The sequence below is a fragment of the Notamacropus eugenii genome, chromosome 2, assembly GCF_028372415.1.
Source record: "Notamacropus eugenii isolate mMacEug1 chromosome 2, mMacEug1.pri_v2, whole genome shotgun sequence".
Lineage (NCBI taxonomy): Eukaryota > Metazoa > Chordata > Mammalia > Diprotodontia > Macropodidae > Notamacropus > Notamacropus eugenii.
The window spans coordinates 25,981,550-26,001,676 of record NC_092873.1 but is presented as its reverse complement, the minus strand read 5'-3'; the positions used below and the strand labels follow the sequence as shown (position 1 = coordinate 26,001,676).

General features: G+C 55.9%; 2 protein-coding genes across 5 annotated transcripts; one reads left to right on the top strand and one right to left on the bottom strand.

Annotated features, from left to right (window-relative positions):
* Positions 1 to 227: 227 nt before the first annotated feature.
* On the bottom strand, positions 228 to 8,691 carry LOC140524751 (cytosolic 5'-nucleotidase 1A-like). Of its 2 annotated transcripts, XM_072639502.1 has the most exons (7): positions 8,604 to 8,691; positions 7,497 to 7,578; positions 6,659 to 6,826; positions 5,581 to 5,710; positions 3,751 to 3,873; positions 1,531 to 1,709; positions 228 to 1,292 (listed from the first exon to the last, which is right to left on the bottom strand). In XM_072639502.1, the coding sequence occupies exons 2-7, from the start codon at positions 7,539 to 7,541 to the stop codon at positions 990 to 992; spliced, it is 948 nt and encodes a 315-aa protein (XP_072495603.1). In that variant the 5' UTR covers positions 7,542 to 7,578; positions 8,604 to 8,691; the 3' UTR covers positions 228 to 989. The 2 variants fall into 2 exon arrangements, with proteins under 2 accessions (XP_072495603.1, XP_072495604.1); XM_072639503.1 differs by lacking the exon at positions 3,751 to 3,873.
* Positions 8,692 to 12,958: 4,267 nt separating this feature from the next.
* SYT8 (synaptotagmin 8) lies at positions 12,959 to 19,034 on the top strand. 3 transcript variants are annotated; one of them, XM_072639501.1, is made up of 9 exons: positions 12,959 to 13,123; positions 15,035 to 15,153; positions 15,388 to 15,554; positions 16,703 to 16,798; positions 16,974 to 17,141; positions 17,233 to 17,400; positions 18,232 to 18,334; positions 18,418 to 18,551; positions 18,653 to 19,034. In XM_072639501.1, the coding sequence occupies exons 2-9, from the start codon at positions 15,048 to 15,050 to the stop codon at positions 18,884 to 18,886; spliced, it is 1,176 nt and encodes a 391-aa protein (XP_072495602.1). In that variant the 5' UTR covers positions 12,959 to 13,123; positions 15,035 to 15,047; the 3' UTR covers positions 18,887 to 19,034. The 3 variants fall into 3 exon arrangements, with proteins under 3 accessions (XP_072495602.1, XP_072495600.1, XP_072495601.1); XM_072639499.1 differs by having other exon boundaries at positions 18,229 to 18,334; XM_072639500.1 differs by lacking the exon at positions 12,959 to 13,123 and adding an exon at positions 13,184 to 14,334 and having other exon boundaries at positions 18,229 to 18,334.
* Positions 19,035 to 20,127: the final 1,093 nt, after the last annotated feature.

Sequence of the window (20,127 nt, the reverse complement as noted above, 5' to 3'; positions counted from 1 at the left end):
ATTCTCATATTCCCCTGATGATGTCCTCTCTACCCACCTCTTGCCAGGGAAGGGGTACCACCAGGGCCTTATTTCTGCCTCGTCTCAGACTCTAGGACAGCTGTGTGAGTGGTTCTGGTTCAGCATCCAGGCTCAGCACCTCCACCTACCTACTGACGGCTCCCTCCCCTCCCCTCCCCTCCCCTCCCCTCCCTTCTCAGACAAAAGGGATTGCTGAGTCTCCAGCCTCTCAGGCCGCCGGTAGTCCTTTATTCTGTGGTGGAGGACCAGAGAGGAGGAGGGCTTTTAAAGGAGCCATTTCCCAGCCTCATCCTGGGAAGGTGATAAAGGGTGACCTTGCCCATCGCTTGGGCCCGGCGTGTCCCTTCTGTGGCCTCTTTCACCATCTGAGGGAAGGAAGAGCATGTTGACTAGAAAAGCTGCTTCCTTTACAGAAGGGTCTCTGAAGTCCAGACAGGAGAAGGGGCTTCTGGGTGGCCCTCCGAGGAAGGGCTTGGCCAGTGCTTCCTTAGAGCCAGCTCAGTGGGCAAGGGGTCAGGAAGACCTGAGCTTAACACCAGCCTCAGAAACTTCTTGGCTGTGTGACCCTGGGTGGTCCCATCATCACTGTCTACCTCAGTTTCCTCAACTGTAAGAAAAATCCTAATAGCACCTACTTGTCCAGGTTGAGGTAATACCTGTAGGCAGTGAGCACAATGCCTAGCACACAGGTGACACTGATAAAAGCTTCTCTCCCACCCCTTGCTCAGGCCCAGGGCCTTGGATGGATGGTGTGTTCTGTTCCATGGCACAGTTCTTGGCTCCCCTCCAGGTTGGGGCTTTCTGTACACACAGCAGAGGGGAGTGAGGGCAGCCCTGGGGGATGAAGGGTGGAACCAGGGAAGGCCTGGTCCTGCCTATAGGCAGGGGCATGGACAATGTAACTGAGGGAGGAAAGAGACAGAAACGGAGGGAAAGAGAGCCGGCAGGGAGGATGCTGAGCAGGTCCCTCAGCAGCCACGGGGCACCAGGGCAGAGGGGATGCCAGCCTCCTTGGCCCCCTGGATGTGGTTTGGGGAATCATCAAAGAAGATGTGTGGGCGGATCTGGGCCAGGGTGGGCCACTTGGGGGCCCCATCCATGAAGAAGATCTCATCGAGGTGCAGCCCCCAGGCCCGCAGGGTGTTCAGAGCCCGGAGACTCATGTCACCCTCGCTGCGAGCCGTCACCAGGTATGTGCGCACTGGAGACTCGTCCTCACCAAACTTCTCTCGGATTCGTCCCAGCTGCATGGCGAAGGCTTTTATGGGCCCCTGCGGTCAGAGAGAGACAGAGACAGAAAGGGACAGAGATCTTCATATCCTTGCACAGCACACTGTACCGGCCTTTCTGGACAGAGGGGAGTGAGGGAGTGAGGACTCTGGGGGTGGGGGGCCTCAGGACCCAACCTCCCTGGCCTGGTCCCCTTGCCAGCAGGGTGAATTTCACCCCGGACCTGGGGAGACTTCATATATGCATGGGCTGGGGACTTGGGTCAGGACTGCCACCTACGTCACCAATGGGCACATCCTCAAATGTTTTCTCGTACTGCAAGGCCCCCTGCAGCCCCTGCTCCTGGAACACACGGTCTGTCTCGTCGGAGAAGAGCACGGCATCACCATCAAAGGCCAAGCGAAGCTGAGTGCTGGGGGCCTGGACCTCCTGCTGGAAGATGAGGGCAGCTGGCACCCCTGGCAAACCGAGACATGGTGGGCATGGAATAATGAGAGCTGCCATTGATAGACTGCTTGAAGGTCTTCAGAGCACTTGACATATGGGGTCTCATCTGATGCTCACAATAACCCTGACCGGTAGGTGGATTACGAGGCCCATTTTACAGATGAGGCAGACAGGGTGACGTGGCTTGCCCAGGATCTCACAGCCAGTAAGTGTCTAAGACTGGATTTGAACTCAGATCTTCCTGATTCTAGGTCCAGCACTCTGTGCCCTGTGGCGCCCCTAGCGGCTGTCGCTGCCCCTCCACTAGCATCCCCCGTCTTAGGGGAGACATCTGCGAAGGACTCGCATAAGTCAACATGTGTCCAGGTCTTTAAAAACCTTCCAGCGCTGAATCTAAATGCTAACCATGATTAGTACGGTTCAGGTCTTGGGGGGTGGGAGGCCCCACTCTGGGCAGGGCTGTAGAGTGGGACTGGGATGGGCGGGGCAGATGCCTGCAGGCCAGCCCCACTCCAGGCCTGCCTGACGTGAATGCTCACCCAAGGCTGCACTGACACGTGATAGCCATAAGATGGTGCTGTTGGACAGCCCAAAATCCTGCCCTGTCCCAGCTGGCGCATGCACAGCCCACACCTTGCAGGCAGCTCCAGCAGTTTGCTCCTCAATATCTTCCCAAAGGCCCCCATTTGGGGCACAGAACTCACTTCCCCATCCCTTGAGACTTCCACACTTACTTGCTGGGGGACCCTGGACAAGTCTTGACCTCCATAGCCTCAGTTTCCTCATCTGTACAATGGATTTGGTCGTCTCCCCGTTGTTCCCCAGCTTCAGATCCCAGCTGGAATCCCACCTTTTCCAAGATGCTCCCCCCAAAGCTTGTTCTCCACTGACTCCCCCCGACTTCTCTGTCTGGAGCTTGTTGGTAACTTTGGACTGGAAGCTCCCTGAGGCTGGAGCCTGGCTTTTGCCTTTTCTGTATTCCCAGTCCTTGGCACAATGTATGGCACATAGTAGGTGGTTTATCAATGCCAGCTGATTGCCTGCCTGCCTGGCATTCACCTAGCACTGTCAGGCCAGGGCCAGGAATCAGCAGTGTTGTTTCTCTCTCCTTCTTTTCCTCCCTCAGAAAAGGGGACCTTGAAGGCTGTGTCCACAGACCACAAGCTGGAGCCAGACCAGTGAACCTCAGGGTTGGTAGGAAGGCTCCAACCAGTGGCCTTCCTCAGGCAGGGGCAGGGACTTGTCCCTGATCAGGGATGGCTGGAGTTGGAAAGCCTGAGCCTGTGGACAAGAGGCCCCCCTGGGAGGCAGGGTCAGAGGCAGGATTCACCCTGGCCTTTCCTGCCCACCAGGCCCCCTTTTCCTGAAAGGTGGGGAGGTCTGGGTTTGAATCATGCCTCTGACACAAAGGAGCTGGGTGAGCTTGGGCAAGTCAAGTCCCCTCTGCCTTCCTCAGTATCCTCCGCTGTAAAATGGGGATAAGAATGGCACCTCCCTCAGTGTGGGCATCCTTGGTAAAGTGCTTCAAAAACCCCAGAGGTCTAGAAAAGCTCCCTCTCTTCATTCTCCTTGTCATGACAGTCTGAGGGGCCTCCGTCCAGTGGGGGCCTCTAAGCCTAGGCAGGGCAGGGGCAGAGGCTCCACAGCAGGGTTCCCTCCCTCCAGCCCCCCTTGGCCGCACACCCCTTTGGGTCACCCCCCCTTAGAGGGTGGGTCTTCTTTATTTGCTTGTATTTGCATTGCCAGCACTTAGTAGATCCTTAATAAATGCTTCTGGAAAGAGCCCTGGATTTGGAGTTCAAGTCCAGGCTCTGTGACCTGTTTGTGTGACCTGGAACAAGGGTTGCTCCACCTCACAGCCCTCTATCAGTTTCCCCATCTGTAAAATGAAGATAGTAAATGAGAGGATCTCTCAAGTCCCTCCTGAGATGGAGGAGACCCTTTGCATGTGCAGATTTCCCTCCTCTCCTTCAGGGAGCCCCCCTTTAGGATGGAGCACTCAGGGAATGCCAGGGATGGAGGGAGGATCTGGGAGGGACCAGGGAGGCTCACCCCTCCTCAGAGCATTGCAGACGTCCGTCTTGTCTGCCGACAGAAACAGCCTCACATTGTGGTCCCTGAGGTACTTGGTGGAGTCCTTATCACTGACAAAGCAGAATTTGGAGATCTCCAGGCCTGGGGGGAGAGGAGGGGTGTCTGAGGAGCCCTTTTCTGAGAGCCAGTAGGCCCCCACCCAGCCAAGGCAGATGATCCTAGTCCAGCCAGGAGTCTAGGGTCTGGCCCGCCAGGGGGTCATCACGGACTCCACTGTCAAGGTGTGACTGACTCTGGGCAAGCCCTCCATCTCTAGGACTCAGTTTCCTCCTCTGTAAATAAGGGGGGAGGATCATGCTGGCCTTCCCCCAGACAGTCCATTTATGTTGACAATTTTTAATGGCTGGAAAACTTAGACCAAAGGCCAGTCGTCTCAACAAGGTTTAGATTTTAGCCTCCTTCCTGTGTCCTGACCTTCCCATCCTTGGCTGCCCCGGTCCCACTGAGGCAGCATGGGACCTCGGACCTCAATTAACTGACTGAAGTGGGCTTGGGCCACCTTGGCCCCGGGGCACCCCCTGGATTCTCTGATTCCTGCCCCATTGCAGAGAACTTGGTCACTCTCCAAGAGTCACTAAGGAAGACGGGCTGAGGCACATGTCAGTCCCAGCTCTACCAATTCTGGCTGGAGGACTTTGGGGGTTGGGGGAGGGTCTCGGTTTTGTCATCTACAACATGAGCCTGGTGATGCTTGCCCAGGGGCTCACAAGGCTGTTGTGAGGAAATTGAAGATGGGGTCTGAGCCTAAGGACACAAGAAGGTCATTTGGGGGCCACTGGACACCAAGGGACAGAAAGAAGGGGAATTGGGGAGGCAGTTGCCAAGATTTAAGCTGAACGTCAAGAAAATTTTCATAACAACCAGAGCTGTCCATAAGCATTTCTGGTCTCAAGACCTTTGCCCTGGCAGTCCCCCCTGCCTGGAATGCCATCCCTTTCCCTCTGCCCCTCAGAGAATTCCCAGCCTCCTTCAGGAAGGACTCAGTCAGATGCCACTTGGGCAGGAGCCCTCATCTGGCAGTTTTCCCCATAAGACAAGGGACCAATTCTAGTTGTTTCCATGGAGTTGGTCTCTTTGGGATTCAAAGGACTTGGAACATTCTTTTGGGAGGGGTCCTTAGGCATCATCAGCCTGCCAGGCAATGGGGTCCAGGACACAAGAACTCACTCTGAGGTTCTTCTAGGGCTCAACCTACAGAGGGTTCTCTGTGGGTAGGAGCCCTGTGGCCTTGCTCCCTATCCCCAGGGGCTGTCCAGCGTCCAGTCCCTGGTCACTGCTTAATAAATGCTTGGTGACTGACTGGCCTAGCCTTGGAGACCCGCTGGCCCCAGCTGCCCTTCCACTCTCCCACTGCCCAGCTTAGCAAGGAGGGCTAGAGGGCTCCCGGAGTGGAGTGGTTGGGGGGGTTCCAATTTGCTAAAGGCCCAGCTCAGAAGATGAGGCCCTGTCCACCAAATTCTGTCATTCTGGGGCTTCTGTTCAGAGTCTGGGCAGGACAGCAATGGCTCCCCCATATCTCCACAATGGGGGGCCTGAGGCAGCTGAAGGCCAGTAGTGATGTTGGGGGAAGAGACCTAGGCTAGGAGAAGCCTCTTCAGATTTATCTGGGCCTGGAGCTCTTGGAGAAGGAGGACTGACCTTGGGGTGGGGCGGTCTTTGGGTTGGTGCTCCAGCAAAGGAGGGTTTGGGAAGAAGAGAAAAGGTCCTCCTGGGCATCCCAGCAAGGAGATGGCTGGTAGAGCTCAGGGAAGCCTCCTTTGGCCTGTCCCTCCTTGGCTTCTCCCTCACCTGCTTGCCTGGCGCAATGGACGATCCTGCGGCCAGCCTCCGGGCTGTTGTTGGAGAGAACCATGACGTCTAGGAGGCCTCGTTCCTCTGGGTCACGCTCCAGCAGCCTCTGATTGACTAGCTGCACAGCCTGGGAGGGCATTGGAACAAGGCACAGTGAGCTCTCCACTGGCCTCAGCCAGAGCTACCTGGGGGTGGGGACATGATGATGGACCAAGGCTTAGGGGGCACCTGTCAGGCAGGATGCCAGGCAGCTGCACACTGAGGTCTGTGGCTGCAACTTTGCTCTGTCTCCCATGGCCTCTGAAAGGCTGGGCAGCTGGGGCAACAGTGTGCCTGGGACTAGGGGAATCAGAAGACCTGGGTGTGGGCTTCTGCCCGGGGGATGGTGGCCCAGGAAAGCAGGGGGAGGTGAGGCTCTAAGTATCTGAGTGGCACCATCTTGAGGACCTTAGGCCTTGGAGTCTCTAGCCTTCCAGCTCAGCTGTTTGTGAGCAAACTCTCTGAGTGAGTGGGCTGGAGGTCAGGTTGCCCAGGACCCTGCCTTGCTTCCATGTATCTGCTGATGGACTTGAGCCTCCTTCCCCTTTCTCGAGAATCTTCCTCAGTTTCCCCATCTGTATCCCAAGTACAATAAAGGGGAGGGCGGTGGCCTCTCAGGACTTTCCCTGTCCCTTTGTCCCACAGACAAGCCAGGAGGATGTAACTGTTGGAAAGGCTTTTGTAAATGAGTTGGTAGAGAGACTTCATTATGACCGCCCCCCTCTCCCCTCGCTAAGCTTTTGACTTGCTCCTGCTTGGGGCTAGGGTAAGAGAGACACTGAGAGACAGTGCCGGGTGCTAAGGGGAATGTGGGGGGAAGACTGCCTGCCTGAGATGTGTGGGGGTGGGGGCCCTCTGCTATGATGGAGCTGCCCCATGGGTGGGGATGGGGTGGCTCCTGCCATTCCTACACCCTTCAGAGCAGTGTGTCGCCTGGGCTCAGAGGGGGATCCCCAAGGCAGCTTCATCAAGTGAAGAGGGGGCTGGCCCAGATGCCTTGGCAGGTCCCCTGGGAGTGTGGAGGAAAGGCGGGCACCTGGATGAATGGGAAGGCTGTGCCCGGGGGCAGTGGCTCCTTGGTTCGGGCTGTCTGGTGCTTGATGTACTCCTCGGTGCCCTGGGTCAGAAACAGCTGGTGCTCAACCTCCAGGTCGAAGATGGCTCTGGCGGTGACCGCGATGACCAGAGCTTCCTTTGGGTCCTTCTGCAGGGGCCAAGAGGTAGCCACCCCCAGGGTCTCCTTAGGGCCTGGCCATTGCCTGGCTGCTGGGCCCACAGGCCAAGGACCCACCTCGGCCTGGAGCTTTCCAAAGAGCAGGGCCCCTTCTCTCTTCCGAGGGTTGGTTCTCTAAAGGTTGTCATGCCCCACACACTACTCATGTCCCCAGGGTGACAGCTCCCTCTAAAACTACAAAGTCCCCCACCTTATGGGGACTCCCTGAGGCCAGGGCTACAGGACAGAGCTGATGTCTCCTGCCCCTTTCATTGTGCAGACCAGGACCAGCTGGTCTGCCACAGAGCAGCTGGATAATAGATGCTAACTGACTGACTAAATTCTCCATCTCTGCCCAGGCTGGGGCTGATACTGAGCCTCTTGGGCCCCCCAGGGAGTCCTAGACCTCTCGTTTCCTCACTGGGTGTATGGAATGGTTTGTCTGTTTGTTTTCATAGAGTGAATTTCTTCGTGGTCCCAATGACTTTGTTTCATGTATTCTGAAAAGTGTCCAGAGACTCCAGCAGTCCCTGCTGCCCCAGGCGATGGCCCCAGGGGCCCTTTGAGAACCCCCTCCCTTGGTCTGCCTCCTCTTGGGCCTCGGGAAGCAGGCTGTGGCTGATCTGAGGTGGGGAGGCTGTGCAGAAATGCCTCTACTTACCTGGACAACGTCAGGATTCAGGACAATAGTTCCAGACTGTGCCATGGTCCTCTGAGCTCTGGCACTGGTACAAAAGATGTATCTGGGGAGCAGAAAGGACAGTCACCGAGGCGGGGGCCAGGGGCCTCTCCTTCCCAGGCATCTGCCAAGGCTCAATGAACTTACCAACAGTGCTATTGCAGACACACACACACACACACACACACACACACACACACACACACACACACACACACACACACTTTCAGGCTTCAGCAGGTCTGGGACCAGAACCTGGGCTGGGCCAGATTAGACTAGGATCAGAGCTGGAAGAGGCCAGGGGCTTCCTAAGTGAGCTGGGGGAGAGGACCAAGCTGTGGGTCCAGCGTGGGGCAGAGGTCTTCTTCTGTTGGCCCCCAACTTGAGTCCCAGCCTATTGGCCCTCCCAAGTGGTGGCTGAAGATAGTCTGGGGCCGGATTTGGAGTCCAGAAGAACTAGGTTCCACTCTGACCCCCAACATCTACTAGCTGTGAGACCCCTAAGCAATCTGTTAAAGGCCGGGCCTTGGTTTCCCTCATCTGTAAAGTGGGGCTGATAACCTTTGCTCCCCCAGGAGGTGGGAGGTGTGGCAAATGTTTAGCAAACCATGAAGGGTTTGGGGGCAGGAGGAGACAGTGTTCAACAGGGAAGGGGGAAGTTCAGAACTTCAGTCATTACTCGTTTTGTTAGCTCAGAAGGAGGAGGTCCAGGGAAAAAAGTCCACTGTCCGGGCAAGGGTAGACTTGGAATTGGCATCCTGGGCCTCAGGGGCCCATCAGACCCTAAAGTGAAAGCGCACCTCAGGCCTTTGCCTCCTCTGTCTCTAGGAGCTCAACCCTGGTGGGCAGCCCCACCCAAAGGGATTCCTTTGTCCCTGTAGCCAGGCCCCCTTCCCAGGCAGGGCTCATGGTGGCCCCTTCTCCAGCCCTCACATCCCTGGACATACGTGTGCTAGCACCCTGATGTGGGGAGCCTTGAACCTGCTCTCACTGGGTCCAGGGCAACAGGCTTTAGTTGGGGTGGGGGCTGGCCTAGGGACTGGGTAGGAGGGGAAAGACAATCTAGGGGCCGGTGCCTGGGGGACTCACCGGGCCTCGGGCTGGGGCTCCCTCCTACCACCAGCCAGTCGGATCTGAAAGGTGCCCCTCCCATGCCTGGCTTCCAGGAAGTGGTTGGCGGGTGGGGCGTCTGGGGGTGTGGGGGGGGCAGTCCCTGTCCCTCCCCAGGCACGCATGCTCCCCCCACACTGAGTTGGCATTCTGGGACTCGTAGTCGGCACCTGGCCCGCCTACTGCGGTTGGGACTGAACAGACAGGCTTGGGGGGCCTGGGCTGGGACCGGAGCTGGGCCTGGTGCCTAATTACTGCTCTGGGCTTGGCCCCCAAGCTCATGAAAAGGTGGCTTTGAGTGCAGAGCCCCTCAGCCCAGACACTCCCCCCCACCTCTTCCTGCCCCCGCCCATCCCCTGCACCACGGGCCCCCCACTCTGCTTCAGGCAGTTACACCGGGGTTTGCTTTGGCTCAGGCCCAAGCCCAGGAATGTGCCTGCTGGCTGCAGGATGTAGGCTAGATGGATGGGGGGCAGAGGCTGGCCCACTGACAGCTGGATGGATGGACAGACAGACCAGGCTCCAGAGCTTCTCAGAAAAGATGGATGTTTAGCCCAGTCTGGCTCGGGAAGAGACAGACAGACAGACAAATGGGTTCCAGTCTCTCCCAGGGACCGACAGACTGATGGACAGATGGGCTGCTTCCAGGGACAGATAGCTAGACAGACAAATGGGAGTTCAGTCTGTCTCCAGAGCAGACGGATGAGAAATGGGTCCAGGCTCTCTCGGAGCCCAACTGGATAGACAAAGAGACAGGAAGAGAAAGCTGGGGGAGGGAGTAGAGGTTTTCCAGGGGCAGATGGACGGACAGACAGATGGGAGGCCAGATAGAAAGACAGATGGGCTCCAGTCTCTCTCTGACCTGGGTGGACCGACAGAGACAGAAGTCCAGTCCACAGTCAGAACAGAAAAATGAATAGAGAGAAGCCAGATGGACAGACAGACAGATGGGAGGCCAAATGGACAAATGGCTCCCAGGCTCTCCCTGAGACAGATAGATGGACCAGGGGGATTCATTTTTTCCTGAGGACAGACAGACAAAGAGCATCCAGTCTGTCCTGGGGACAAATGCGTGGGCAGACCGGGTACTGGCTGTCCCAAGGACATGATGGCTGGAACACAGAGATAGATGGGGGGTCAGATTGTGCCAATGCACAGATGGACAGACAAGGGTCTGGTATAGCCCAGGATAGATGGTGAAGTGGGGGTAGGGAGGTGGCTGGGAGGGTGACAGTCCATCCCAGTGTCTCCCCAGAAGACAGCTTCCCTGTCCTTCAGCCCAAGGGTTCTTGTCCAGCCCCCACTCGGCCCACACACAGAGCACCTTGAAGGGGCCAGCCCCCCAGCTCAGAAGACCCTGCCAGACTGGGACGTGGCAGCCTGGCCAGTGCCTCCCCACCCTGTTGAGGCCCTGGGGGCAGGGCCTTGGCTGCCAGGCCTGACTGGCTTTCTCTTTCCTCCCTGGAGCCTCAGACACGTAGCTGCGCCTCCCTAGACAACCATATATCTCCTATCGAGTTAACATGTCTCCTAAGTCACCCCCACCCGGCCTTGCGTCTCCTCCTGCTGCGGCCACACGTCTCAGCCATAGATCATCCCCCCCCACCAAGGCCATGTCTGGCCATGCAATCACACATCTCCTCCCCCCACACCCAGTGTCACACGGAGGTCACTCCACAGACCTAGAAACAGAAAACAAGGGTTTGGCGGCGGCCAGAGCCCAGTGGAGGGGACCCCTTTGGTCACTGCTCCCCTGCCCAAATCACACGCAAATGCATGGGACTCCCCAAAGAGAGAGCACATGCATACACACACACACACTGCCATATATATACACACATGTGGGTACATATGCCTGTGCACATGCATTAGACACCCATACTGCCCCCCACAAGAAAACCAGCCTGTCCCTTTCACCCTGTAGCCCCAAAACCTAGGAGCCTCCTGGATAGAAGGAACCCTCCTTGGAATCAGGGAGGAGGAGGAATCAGGAGACATGACTGCTTGGCAGGGGAGAGGAGGGGGCAGCCCAGGATCATGGCCCAGCCAGGAATTGGGAGGAAGGAGTGGAAGAATCAGCCCAGTGTAGATCACCCACTGAGGCCAGGCAGGGAGACACTGGCCTCATGGATGGGTATCGTGGCTGGGTCTGGGCCAATCTTTTTTGCCACAGTTCCTGCTCTGCTTGACCCCATGGGGCAGGATGAGGAAAGGGAGAGAGGAAGATGTCAACAAATATTTCCTAACAATGAAAGCAGACCGGATGCGGAAAGACCTCACAGGGAAGGCTGGGAGGACTGGGCAGGACCCATGCATTGGGGCTTTGAAGGGGTGTTCAGGCTCCAACTGGCCAAGAATGTCATAGGAGCCTCTTGGTTCAGGTCTGGGTTGGCCAGACAGCCTTGGCCATGCCTTCCAGTGCAGAGATTTTGTGATTCTGAGAAAGGTAGGAACCCTGGACTGAGCCAAAGTGGTTTGCAAGTCAGGGGTGCCCTAAAAGGACAATCCCTTCTGTCCAAGGAGTCCATGATGCCCAGAGAACCTCAGTCTACTAGGGGGCTGCAGAGGGTGGTCCCTCCACCCAGTCATAGTGCCACCTTCCTGTAGCAAAAGGAGCCTAATTTACACAAGACACAGTGATCAATGACTATAGGGATTTACTGTTGACAAACCCCAGGACCCCAGCTTCCGGGATAAGAACTCCCTGCTTAGCAAAAACTGCTGGGAAAACTGGAAAATAGTGTGGCAGAAACTAAGTCTAGGCCAATATCTCACACCCTCTACCAAGATAAGATCAAAATGGGTACATGAGTTACTCATAAAGGCTGGTACTATGAGCAAACTGGGAGAGCCAGGAATAGTTTCCCTGTCAGATCTCTGGAGAAGGGAAGTATTGATGGCCAAACAAGAGATAGAGAACATTATGAAATACAAAATGGATAACTTTGATTACATTCAATTACAAAGGCTTTGCACAAACAAACCCAATGCAACCAAGATTAGGAGGGAAGCAGAAAACTGGGAAAGAATTTTACAACCAGTGTCTGTGATAAGGGCCTCATTTCTAAAACATATGGAGAAGTGAGTCAGATGTACAAGAAAACAGTCAAAGGATATGAACAGGCAGTCTTCAGATGAAGAAATTAAAGCTATCTATAGGCATATGAAAAAATGTTCTATACCACCACTGATTAGAGAAATTCAAATCAAAACAGCCCTGAGGTACCACCCCACACCTATCCAATTGGTTAACATACCAAAACAGGAGAATGATAAATGTTGGAGAAGATGTGGGAAAATTGGAACACTAATGCATTGTTGGTGGAATGAACCATCCATTTTGGAGTAATTTGGTACCATGCCCAAGGTCTATCATACCCTTTGATCCAGCAATACCACTGCTAGGTCCGTACCCCAAAGAGATCATAAAAATGGAAGAAGGTCCCACATATACAAAAATATTTATAGCAACCTGTTTTGTGGTAGCTGAGGGGATACCCATCCACTGGTGGTATATGAATGTAATGGAATACTATTGTGCCATAAGAAATGATGAGCAGGCAGACTTCAGAAAAACCTGGAAAGATTTATATGAACTGAGGCTGAGTGAAGTGAGCAGAACCAGGAGAACACTGGACACAGTAACAGCCACATTATACTAGGACTGACTTTGACAGGCTCGACCCTTCTCAGCAAGGCAAGGACTTAAGACAATTCCAAAAGACTCACGATGGACAATGCCATCCACATCCAGAGAAAGAACTAGAGTCCGAAGGCAGATCAAAGCAGACAATTTCCCCTTTTTCTTTCTTCTCGTGGTTTTCCCATTTTCATTCTCCTTCTTCTTTCACAACATGATCAATGCGGAAATGTGTCTAATAGGATTGTCCATGTATAGCCTATATCAGATTTCAGGCCTTCCTGGGGAGGGGGAAAAATTTGGAACTCAAAAATCTTGTAAAAGTGAATGTTGAAAACCATCTTTATGCGTAATTGGAAAAAATAAAAAGCTGTTAAAAGGAAAAAAATAATGGACATTTAAGAGAGTAACACCATATTTTTTATAGGTGGAAAAAAAAGGGAACCTAACTGCTCCCCACATTTTGCCCAGGTTTCAGGGCCCATTGCTAGAAACTTGAAGCCAAAATGTTCAGAAATGTCCCCCCATCTTCCTCCTCCCCTCCTCCCTTTTTTAGTCCTGGGAAGGGACCCCAGGACCCACTCCCTTGAGTCCTTGGCAGGGCCTGCTGCCAGGCGAGGGAGTTCCCCAGCTCCCAGGGTTCAGGACTTCCGGGGCTTTGAGGTGGGGCTCCTGTAAGTCCTTCCCCACCCCCCCTCTCTGACAGAGCAGAGAAGAATTTCCAGTCCAGCCAGAGGTGGGAGAAAGGGCAGCCTTGGGCTGCTAGCCCACAGCCATGGGGCGCCTCAGGTCAGCCCAGGAGGGGAAGGGACCCATGACTTCTTCCTGAGCCTGCCTCTACCTGCCCCAGAGGCCACAGGTAAGGGGCCTCCCTTGGGCTCTGCCCCTTTCCCTCCCAACCCCTTCCTCCTGTCCTGAGCTCCCCTGGCAGGTGCCTCCTAAGGCCTTCCCCAGTAGCACCCACCACTCCAATTAGACTGACCAGGTGGGAGAGAGAATGAACCATGGCCAAGTCTCTGTCAAGTGCACTTGACCCTGGATTCTACTCTGAAGTAACAGACCTAAAGAGATGGGAGGAGGAGATCCGTGGCTGAGGGGAGCTCCCAGTCTAGGAGTGAGGAGAAGGAGACAAGATTCACAGAACAGAGAGGATTGCATATGGCCATGGGGCCGCAAGGCAGGAGCAGAGGGAGAGATCTTTGTGTTAGGTGAAGGGCATGGGCATACCAGGAGGGGGATACCTGGTAAGCAAAGGTGTGAAGGCAGGACTGAGCCAAGTTTGGTTAGGTCCGCAGTAGGGCTCAGGAGCTCTGAGTGAATGTTGATAAGAAGCCAGGTTGTAGGAATGGGGAATGAGGAATGGAAGAGTTTCCCATGGCTTTGAAAATCACCCCAGACTCGTAGATCTTGACCAACTCTAGCAAGGGCAGGCCCAGCCAGCAACGGGCTCTGGAACTCAGTCTGGGCTGCCCACAGTCTTCCAGATACCCACAGACCCTGGTCCTGGGTCAGCAGAGGTAAGCAGGATTGCTGGTTGGGTGTGCCAGGGCTGCCCTCCCACCCAGCAAATACTCAGTGACTGGACACTGATAACTGAGGAGGCCATGGCCCAGTCTGGCTCTCTGCATGGGAGATGGGCACAGGGAGAATGGCATTCAGACAGCCCAAGCCTCCTGACTCTCAGATCTGGGGACCTTCCCTTTCCTCACCCTTCTCTGCCCTAGGAAGGACCAGTCAGGCCAGATGGGCTTTCTCCTGCCTATTGGCCCTAGAGACATCTGCTTCCCATGCCCCCCCTAACATGTGCTCTGGGCTGAGTGGGCGTGGCACCTGACTCAGCCATGAGGAACGCTGCCTAAGGTCCCTCCAGAAAAGCCAGCCTCCTCCTTCTGTGCCTGCTGTCCCCTGACACCTTCCTGCTACCCCTTGGTATCTCCTGGCTTCAGGGGGTCCCAGATGGATTGTGGGGAAAGGTCTGGGCACAAGCCTGCCCTCAGTCAAGGCACAGACTCTGGAACCGTCCCAAAGAGGCAGGAGCTGAAACCAGGCCCCCAGACTGCTGTCACTCTGGTATTATTGGCCGCTCCCCTTTCCTCTCCCTCCAGCCCAGCTTCCATTCCATTTCCCCAAGGTTCCAGGGACCTGTCATGTGCCCAGCACTATCCTAGGCACTAGGGACACTGAGGTCCCTTCCAAGTCTCCAGGTCCATGAACCTGGTGGGAAAGAAGTTCAGAGGTAGGAACAGAGCAGGTGTGTTTTGGGGACAGAACCCAGGGTAGCAGCTGCCTCAGAAAACTTAGACTCAAGTCAATGCCACATGGTGTGCATGACTTGTAAAGATATCCTCCATGTGAAACCATTTGGGGAAGGGGAGCATGGAAGATCAGGAAAGGCCTTGTCTGTGAAGGAAGTGGTCCCTGAGCTGAGCCTTGAAGGCACCTAGGGATTCCAAAGTTAGAGGGAAGGAAGGAGAGAATTCCAGCCAGGGGTTACAGCCTGTGCAAAGGCATGGAGGGGGGACGTGCCATGTCTCTTCTTTCTGGCTGCCTTTTTTCTTCACTCCTCAATTCTCTAGGAAGGCTTTCTGGGTATTTCCAGGCTTATTTAAAAGGGGGGGGGATCCACCCTGCACAGCGTCCCCTGGAGCTCTCCTGGCCTCTGCTCCAAGGACTCCATGGAGTGGCCAACCCCTGCTGACCCAGCCCAAGGGAATGCTGGCTGTTTGGCGGGTGGACCAGAGGAGGGCCAACAGGACAGTGTTTCCTCCAGGTGCTTGAGGAACATGACTACAGCAGATCAGACAAGTCCAGGTCTCTCCTTCACCCCCTTCTCTGCAAGGACCCAAGGTGCCCCAGGATTCATCCAGGATGTCTGGGACAAGATTCCCTGTGAGTCCTCAGCAGGACCCTTTGGAAAGTTACCCTGGAAGCTACTGATGAGCAGAGTGACCTTGTTCAAGTCCCTGCCACTTTCTGAACCTCCGTTTCACCCTCTCTAAGATTAGTGGTCTGGGCAAGGAGGGTCCCGCTGGTGGTCTTGAGAGTGGGGAGAGCTGGCCTGGTGGGGTTGGGGGCCCAGAGCTGGCTGCCCCCCTCCCCAGTTCAATGCCACCTGCTCCACAGTACCGAGATGGCTGCTCATCACCATCCTTGTGGCAACTGCCTTCCTGCTGGTCTCCTGCCTGCTCTGTATCATCTGCTGCTGCTGCCGCTGCCAGCAGAAAAAAAAAAGGGTGAAGAAGGAGACTGTGGGCCTGGGCAGGGCCTCAAACTCCACCAGTGCCCACCTGGTGAGTGCCCACAGAGAGACCAGTCAACCAGCCCAGCTTCAGGTCAGGTGACTACTCCTGTGAGGGAGGATGGGGAAGGGGGAGACCGTTCTGGCACAGAAGATGGGGTGAGGATGGTTGGCTCAGAGGATCTCTGGGGAGGACAGGATCGTAGATGGTCAGAAGAGAGGGTCATTGCCCCCATCGTACAGAGGAGGAAACTGAGGCCTAGAGAGTGGAGGCTATCACTTGACTGGGCCAAAGTCAGATGGGTACCCCAGACAGGATTCAAATATGGGTTGGCTCTAGATAATGAGTAAATGTGTAACAGGAAGAGAGGGGGATGTTCCAGGTTGAAGGAGACTCGAAAACTGGAGTGTACGAAGGAGGGCCCCCAAAGAACCCCCGCCACACAAGGGAAGACTTTGGGAGACCTCGTGGCTGTCTCCAAGTCTTGGAGGGGCCACACTGGGTTAAACCAAGATCAATGCGGCCAAACTGAAAAAGAGTCCCAGAGCTCTCCCAGTGTGGAAGGGGTTGCCTCAGGAGGTGAAGGGCTCCCTCTTCCCAAAGTCTGTCTGTGGCCCCTTGCAGCTTTCCCATCCCATGATTAGGGTGGGAGGACAGGGATGGGCTAGGAGATGGAGTGGGGCGCTAGGAACCTTGAGTACCAGACTCACAGGTCACCCAGCAGAACCAGAACAAGGGGGTCAGGGCTTGTGGGATCAAGGCAAAGATAGTGAAGATGCCAAGCCCAGTCCCCCAAGATGTCAAAGGGGGCTAGGGGCAGTCAGGAGGACTTCAGACACTGGCTGTGTTGGATTGGGTCACTGGACTTCTTAGCCTGTGACCCTCACCTCCTAGGAGTGTGGATGATCATGACCCCACCTTCCATGGAGGGGTCCCAGGTAGTTGTGAGGATCACTCATTGCTGGTGAAGTGCCATGAACCCACATGGGCTCCAGAGAGACTGCTAGGGATGGGGTGGGGGGAGGGAATGGCTTGTGTGGAAAATGGGCCCCCTCCCTGCCCCCAGCAGAGGCCTTTGGCAGCACCCCACTAGCCCCACCCTAAACCCTTCTTGGCCTCGGGGAGTCCTCCCCTGGAGGACTGAAGGGGGAAAGGGCAGGTTTGAGTGGGGGCTTTCCTCATGGCTTCCTTCTGCACAGGTGCAGCCCGATGTGGATGATGTGGAACTGGCACTGGAGGGTCCAAAGAGTGGCCGGCTCCAGGTCTCCCTGGAATACAACTTCCGGAGCCAGGAGGTGGGCGAGGCAGGCATCCCAAGGGGAAATCCAAGAAGATTTTTCTCATTGAAGAAAGGGGCCTGCCACAGCCCAGAGAAGTGGCTGGGCTGGGGAAGGAAACACCTGGAAGGGGGCACGAAAGGGGCTGGGCAGAGACCTGGCAATTCCCTGAGGTCCCCCCTCATTCCGCCAGCTGAGGGTCGGCCTGAAGGAGGCTGCTGATTTGAAGGCGCTGCAGGCTGCTGGCATGGCTGACCCCTATGCCCGGATCCACCTGACTTCAGATCCCCAGAAGATTCATGAGACCAAGGTGCACCGCCAGACCCTCAGCCCCATCTTCAACGAGAGCTGCGTCTTCCAGGTGGAGCTTCGGGGGCCTATTCCAGGCTGGGCTGGGGGAACCTGGAGTTGAGGAGACCAATTCTAGGGCTCCTTTCCCTCTCCCCCATCAGGTGGCCCAAGCAGAGCTGCCTGAGGCCATACTGGTGATCCAGGTCCTAGATTTCCACCGCTTCTCCCCACATGCCCCCATGGGGGAACTCCGAATTCCCCTGGGCACCAGTGACCTTCATCATGTCCTGGAGCAGTGGTATGAGTTGGGGCCACCAGACCAGGCTAAGGTGAGGCACCATCTCCAGCTCCAATGGGCTGGCCCCTCCTTTAGGAGAATGTCAGAGCTGGGGGGGCGGGGGCCAGTGGTTTTCTCAGTCACTTGTTGGGCATGGGGCTGCGAAGGGCCTGCTCCAGGGACCCTGCTTCCAATGCTCCACCTTGAAAAAGGCTGGCCCTCTATGGGTGTACTCTGGATGAGGCTTGTTCTAGGCACAGAGGATCCAGAGACCAAACAAGACAGTCTGGCCCTCAAACAGCCCCTGGAGAAGGTGTGGGGGAGGGGGGAATGATGGTGCACAGTCTTGCAAGGAAAAGTCTGGAAGACAAGGGGGGCATCCCAAGGGGGAGATGAATTTTGTGTTTGGGGGACAGCAAGGAGACGCATTGGGCTAGAGCGTGGGTGGGAATACTACTGCTAGAGCAGCCCATGCTAAGGGGACAGGAAGGGGTTGGTCATCCACAAAGGGGGGCCACTGGAGGAGAGGTCAGACAGGGAGGAGCAGACCCAGAGAGGAGAGAGCACCCACAGGGGGAAGGGGAGCAGTGTCCAAAGGAGGAGGCCTGAGAAAAAGGCTACATGATTGGAGAAAGCAGGGAGGAAGGCACGGACTGGTCTGCTGGTGACAAGCAGTGGAGCAGGCAGGAGGTGCAGATCTTTGCATCTAGGAGTTTGGCCTTGGAAGAGAGGAAGGGTGTGGGGTGGTAGCAGAGGGGCAGATGGGTCAGTAAGCGGTGCCCACCACATCACAGGCAGGAGACAAGGGGAAAGCACAACCTACTTCCACCCAGGAAGTAGGAGGGTCCAGCCACATGAGAGCTTTCTGTCCCCCATGCAGCAGGAGCCGATGGGGGAGCTGTGTTTCTCTCTCCGCTATGTCCCCAGCATGGGGAAGCTGACCGTAGTGGTGCTGGAGGCTCGAGGCTTGAAGCAAGGGCTGTCAGGTAGGGGCCCTGGCTGGATTTGGAGAGAGGGCCCAGGGAAAGGAGCTGGGGCTTGGAGATCAGGCCCTTCTCCTCCTCCCCAGACTCCTATGTGAAGGTTCAGCTTTTCCTAAACCGGAAAAAGTGGAAGAAGAAGAAGACGAGCGTGAAGAGAAATACTTCCAACCCTTACTTCAACGAAGCTTTCACCTTTGCCTTGCCATTCAGTCAGATCCAGGTGGGCTTCCCAGCAGAGGGGGCCCAGAGGGGTGGGGTCCCCAGGCTCCCAAGGGAAGGGCTAATCCTGTGTCTCCTTTCCTTCCTCTACCTTCTGCCTAGAATGTGGACCTGCTGGTGTCCGTCTGGGGCCACAGCCGCCTGTCCAGGGGAGAGCCCTTGGGGAAACTCCTCCTGGGCTGCCGGGCCACTGGCCACCAGCTGCACCACTGGTCAGACATGCTGGCTCATGCCCGGCGGCCCCTAGCGCAGTGGCACAGACTGCAGTCCCCCGAGGAGGTGGACAAGGCACTCCAGATGAAGAAGGGTCTGCGGCTCCCTCTGCCCGACTCCTAGGAAGAGTCCCCTGGGTGGCAGCTCTAGGGGCTTCAGTCTTTCCTGGCTGGGAAATAGGTAAAATGGGCCTTTTCCTTACACTATCCCCTCACCAGAGCGTCTACCCCACAATAAACAGAAGCACATGGGCAGTGCTGATCCTGGTCCAGTTCCTCAGTGGTGGCATTATTCCGGCTCTCCATTCTCCACAGTTAAGAGGTTGACCAAAATTGGGGCAGATGGGAGTCTTCTTTCAAAGTCTGTACAGGGGCTAGTTCTGGGGAGTCCCAGCCTTTGGAAGAGGCTGCAGGCAGCTCACAGATGCAGCAGGCAGCAGGGGCAGATGATGGGGCAGGCCCAAAGCAAGAGATGCTGCCTCTTTCTGGTCACCTTTTCTGGGTCAGAGGCCTCCTTTCCCTTCCCCTGACCCACTCCTCTACACTGTGGGGACACGTAAGAACAATACTGGCACACATCAGGGGCTTCCCTGGCTGGGGGCTGGAGCCCTGGGGTCATCGTCCATCATCAGCTCAACCTTTCTTCTACCCATTCCTGTCCAGGCCACAAGAGGGAGACAGAGAGAGGAGGAAAGCACCTCTCCCTCCCCTCATTGGCAGAGTGGCTCTTCGCCCCCCAGGTGAAAAGTGGCCTGTAACTCCGGAGGATGCCAGGCAGGGGTGGGACTGGGCAAATGTGGTCTTACAAGCCCGGAATGCCAGAGCTGGGAGGGATCTCTGCACCCTCCCTCCTAGGGCAATCTTGTCTTCCCAGAGCTCCATGAAGCAAGGGTACCCACCCTCTTCCTGAATACCTCCAGAGACAAGGAGCTCATTACCAGTACTTTTCAAGGCAGCCTGGTCCAGTCTTGAATAGTCTGAATTCTTGGGAAGGTCTCACATCCAGGCACACTCTACCTTGCTGAAGGTCCTGCTCATGACTTCTAAGTGGCCAAGCAGCAGAGAAAAACTCAGCTCCCCTCCCCTGCCCCCAGTGATCTCATGTGTGACCTTAGACAATTCCCTTTTCCCTTCAGAGGGTCAGTTCCTGCGGCTACAAAGAGAAAAGATGGGAGGGCTTGGTCTCTTCTTGTCGGTGATAAAGTCGGCCCTTCAGCCAGGTCCAGCTGGTCTGGGATGGCTCCTTTTGTTACTCTCCTAATGATTCAGTTCCAGTGGCTATCTGCAGAGGAATGTCTGCCCAGGCATCCCTTCAAAGTGGCCCTAAAGAGGGCACAGTTAGGGGGGTGTTGAGAATTGTTTAAC